Source organism: Austrofundulus limnaeus, unplaced genomic scaffold (assembly GCF_001266775.1).
Source record: "Austrofundulus limnaeus strain Quisiro unplaced genomic scaffold, Austrofundulus_limnaeus-1.0 Scaffold37, whole genome shotgun sequence".
NCBI classification, from domain to species: Eukaryota; Metazoa; Chordata; class Actinopteri; order Cyprinodontiformes; family Rivulidae; genus Austrofundulus; species Austrofundulus limnaeus.
Genome location: NW_013952439.1, coordinates 1,315,910 through 1,319,878, shown reverse-complemented (window position 1 = coordinate 1,319,878; position 3,969 = coordinate 1,315,910). Strand labels below are relative to the sequence as shown.

The window sequence follows — 3,969 nt, the reverse complement described above, 5'->3', positions numbered from 1 at the left end:
AAAAATCTTTTCAAAAACATGTTTATATTTTATTCAGGCAGCAGGTGACCCAAACTATTCTATTCTATTCTATTCTATTCTATTCTATTCTATTCTATTCTATTCTATTCTATTCTAACTCAAACAAGTTAAATACATTTTCTCGTCGTGCATCATTCAGATTCCTCTGGGCAGGACGTTATGGCAGCAGGGGGCGCTGTTCTCTGTAACAGAGGGGGGTGYATGTGGCCTTAAGTGCACTCCTCTACAAAACAAAATGCCATAAAGGGAAGGAGCATAATGAGAAAGGAATTTGATAATCCACACACTCTGCACATGTGCTAAATTAATATGCCACAGATTTATGGTTGTTGTGACAAAAATAAAAGCTAAACAAAACCAGATGTGGAGCAAAAAACACCTCTGACTAATGTCACATCTGCAGGCTCATATTTTTACTGTGCTGTCAGTTATTTTGTCAACAGGGAAAGGACCACCACAAACAGGCGGGACGTGCTGCTCTCTTTCCATAACTCATCTCATGCGAATTTGTCTCGGCTTGCGGGAGAGRAAAAAAAAGGAGGGTGTGACTCTAACAGGGAGGGAAGGATAGAAAAAAAGGAGTGTAAAAAGTTCTCATCTTGTGATTTCTGTTTTCTTTTTTAAGCTGCACAGTGATTACATCTTTGAGGATCTTGGTAACATTTTCCAGCGCCTCTCAGGTTCCTTTCTTTTTCTTTCTTTTTCTTTTTTTTTTGTTTCCATCCAGCAGCATACTTTCCTCTGCCTATTTTTCCCCCCCTGTTTCAGTGTGACGTGTGAGGAAAAGCTCCTGCCCTTGTTTCTTGCAGTGAAGTTTACAGAGTGCCAGGAGAAAGACCTGTGGAAGTGGTGCACGTTGACTCTGACCTGTTGTGGAGCAAGATGGATTTGAAGGTGTGAACGAGAGCATTTCTGGCTTTTCTCCTGTACAGGAGACGAGGAGGGGAGGACAAACAGGGAGAGGCTGAAAGAAAGTCACTGTCGCCCATGGACAAAGGTGAATGAGAAGGTCCAGTTGAGAAGTCTGTTTGACAGAAGAGGAGGAGGAGCACCAGCCTGAGGGGAAACCACCACAAACTCTCCTAACAAGTCAGGATGAGGTACCAAGGCAGGGTAAGATCTGTCCCATGATGCTCTTTGTTGTTATAGGCTTATCCTCTGTAAAGAATTATACATTTCCTGCTTTGTCTGCACTTAGAAAACAAAGTCAAACATCAAAGAAGCATAACAGAACGAGTCACCTTTTTCCCCCTGTTTATGATTTGGTTTTGGTTTTGATGCTATCCATGGAGGATAAATGTGGGAGTTTTCCACCTCGTTGTGTACTGTTAGTGGTGGGGGAGCCAGCTGCAGTAGCACACCAGCCTGGGACAGAGTGGACGGGCATGCCTTATAAGGAATGCAATCTGTATGTAGCTGGCCCAGCGGAGCTTAGTCACGGAGCCTCAAACCAAGTCTTTAACCTCCTTGCTGGCTGTCACTGCAGCTGCACCTACGAACCTGCAAAACTCTGCTCCTCGGAGTCAAATCCCAAATTTAGCTCCCAGTCCGTCAGAGAGAACTCGTTCTGCTGCAGCAAGTAGCCCGAGGTCTGATTTATGACAGCAAAGCTGCAGGGATCACATTGTTTTCTCTTCACATCTCAGGTGTGTCGTGAGTAAAGTCTCCAAAGAGAAAATAACTTTCACTTTCTGACAAGAGTCTCCATCAACAAAATGTGGACCAGAACGTTTTAGAGCAAAGCTGAACAAGGAGTGACGTTCTTTTGTCAGTCTGTTAGTAAAATCTCTGAGGAACAACTGGACGGATTTGAATTAAACTAATAAAGAAAACACTGAATGTACATCTGATTAAAGTTTGACCTTTTCAAGATGGCTGCCACAACTAAATGACATTAGCAAACACAAAAATGGCTACATTTTAGCTCATTTTAGAGTTATTGAGCCAACATTCAGAACAGTAGTAGCTCATATGATTTTACGTCTTTTAGCAAAATAGCTCTTAAACTACTGGATGGATTTTAATGAAACTCTCAGAAAGTAATCATAGATGCGCATCTACAACTGACTTACTTTAGAAATGGCTATAACCAAGTCATTTTTACAGATAAGCTTAAGTTGCAGAGCTGTGGTAGTAGCTGAGAGTCACTTTTGACACCCACTCTGAGCGAACACATCTCTCACATGACATCATACACAATATAATTTAGATCGAAATGGCTACAAATTTGACCTTAAATTGCATAATTTCGTCAAGGAATGCTARGCCGTTATTTGGACATTAATTTTAACAATAAGTGTTGTTTTATTATTTGCACTTTTGCTGTCATAAATAATTGGCTTTCTACAGGGTTTGTTATTAAGTACAAACAGAGTGGTGATTTTAACAGTTAAATCATTTGCAACATACTCCCTATTCAAATGTAAAACAGCCAAAAAAGCAAATTTTACAACAGTGACTGATACCACTGCTGTTAAAATATCATCTCCATAATGCAAATATTTTGAAGTTCCTGGCTGCTGGTTTGAATGTATTAATTTAGCCTTAGAGCTACTGCTGCAGCATTTTTGTGTTTTTGTACACATTAGTTTGGGAGGTTGAGCTCTTGTTACGCTGGAGGCAGAGAGTCTTTTTTGGTTGAAAAGAGCCTCTAAACTCATTCAGAATTTATGATCCAAATGTAAGAAGAATAATACCGTTGTAGATTTCTGCATTTAACCTAGATTGGCAGGAAAAATATGTGACATGTAGCCTTTGGATATCTGGATTTCAAGCTCTTGTCACATCCTGCTGAGTTAGTCTGATTGCTTTAGACACTCAGCTGCATGTCCTCTTTCATTGTCACCAAACCATTTACATGCCAGTCAACAAAACAACAGGCTGGGTAGGCGGAGTTTGCAACTGAAGTGTTGTACAAGCTGAAATATACATACACAGCTCAGATCCAGCAGTCTATATCTCTCTAATCATATGGCTGATATAAACAAAGATGCTTCAAAGCCAAGATCCAAATGTAACGATGGAAGATGGATACTTTAATAACCAGCAGGTGRTTTCTGGTGTTTTTATTGCACATTTATCYTGGTAACTGTTAATGAAAACTACCTTTGATTGCCCTGACTGGTTGTTCATGCAGAGTTGTAGTTGACCAACCTTCTCCCACTGATAAATGATTTTCCCTTGATGTAAGAGGGAATAAAGCCACTGTCTGAGTTGGAACATGTTCAAAATTCAAACAACAAGACATCGAGCCTCTACGATTTACACGAGAAAATTAAGAACTCCCACAAACGTTGCAAGACATGTCGCAAAATATTGTTTGTCAACAGCCACAGCCCAGCAAGTGACTGGTTACTGACTACATCAGATTCCTGTATTGAACTGTGTGTAATTTGTTAAAAAAATTGTATTTTGGTGACCAGATGGAAAGAGCTTCTGGGCCATATGTGGCCCAAGGGCCTCCTGTTGATGGTCACTGCTTATACGTTTTTATTTCTTCCTTGCAAGTCAAGTGTTGTTTTGAATGAGGCCCTTTATTTTGGTCCAGTGATGCAATTCCTGGAGCCAAAGTAATTTAGTTAAACTTATGACTCATAACTAAAAGAGGCTTAAGAAAGCAACATGTTGTTCTGTTTTAGAGTTGCTGCAGAAACAGGGATTTTGATGTTCCAGGATTCAYCAGTGAACTAAACCGTTGGGCTTTATGTACACTTCAGCAGCGTGTCTGCTTTACACTCTGCATTTATTTATAAGATCTAAAGGAGAAAGGCATTTTCCATAACAGTGTTCATAACCACTCATCATACACTGAACTTATTAAACCAAAATACACCAAGTTCAAACGTTCTTGAGCCCATCAGCAACATTTGAACAATAACGATAATGATAACATTTTTTCTTTGTGTGTGTGTGTGTGTGTGTGTGTGTGTGTGTGTGTGTGTGTGTGTG

General features: G+C 40.1%; 1 protein-coding gene across 1 annotated transcript in view; it reads left to right on the top strand.

The window, feature by feature from the left end:
- Positions 1-616: 616 nt before the first annotated feature.
- Positions 617-3,969, top strand: part of LOC106516395 (unconventional myosin-Ic) — an 18,844-nt gene continuing 15,491 nt past the window's right edge. Inside the window, exon 1 of the mRNA XM_014006734.1 lies at positions 617-1,134. Coding sequence (XP_013862188.1) covers positions 1,117-1,134 — 18 coding nt within the window. The 5' untranslated portion in view covers positions 617-1,116. The remainder of the gene's footprint in view (positions 1,135-3,969) is intronic.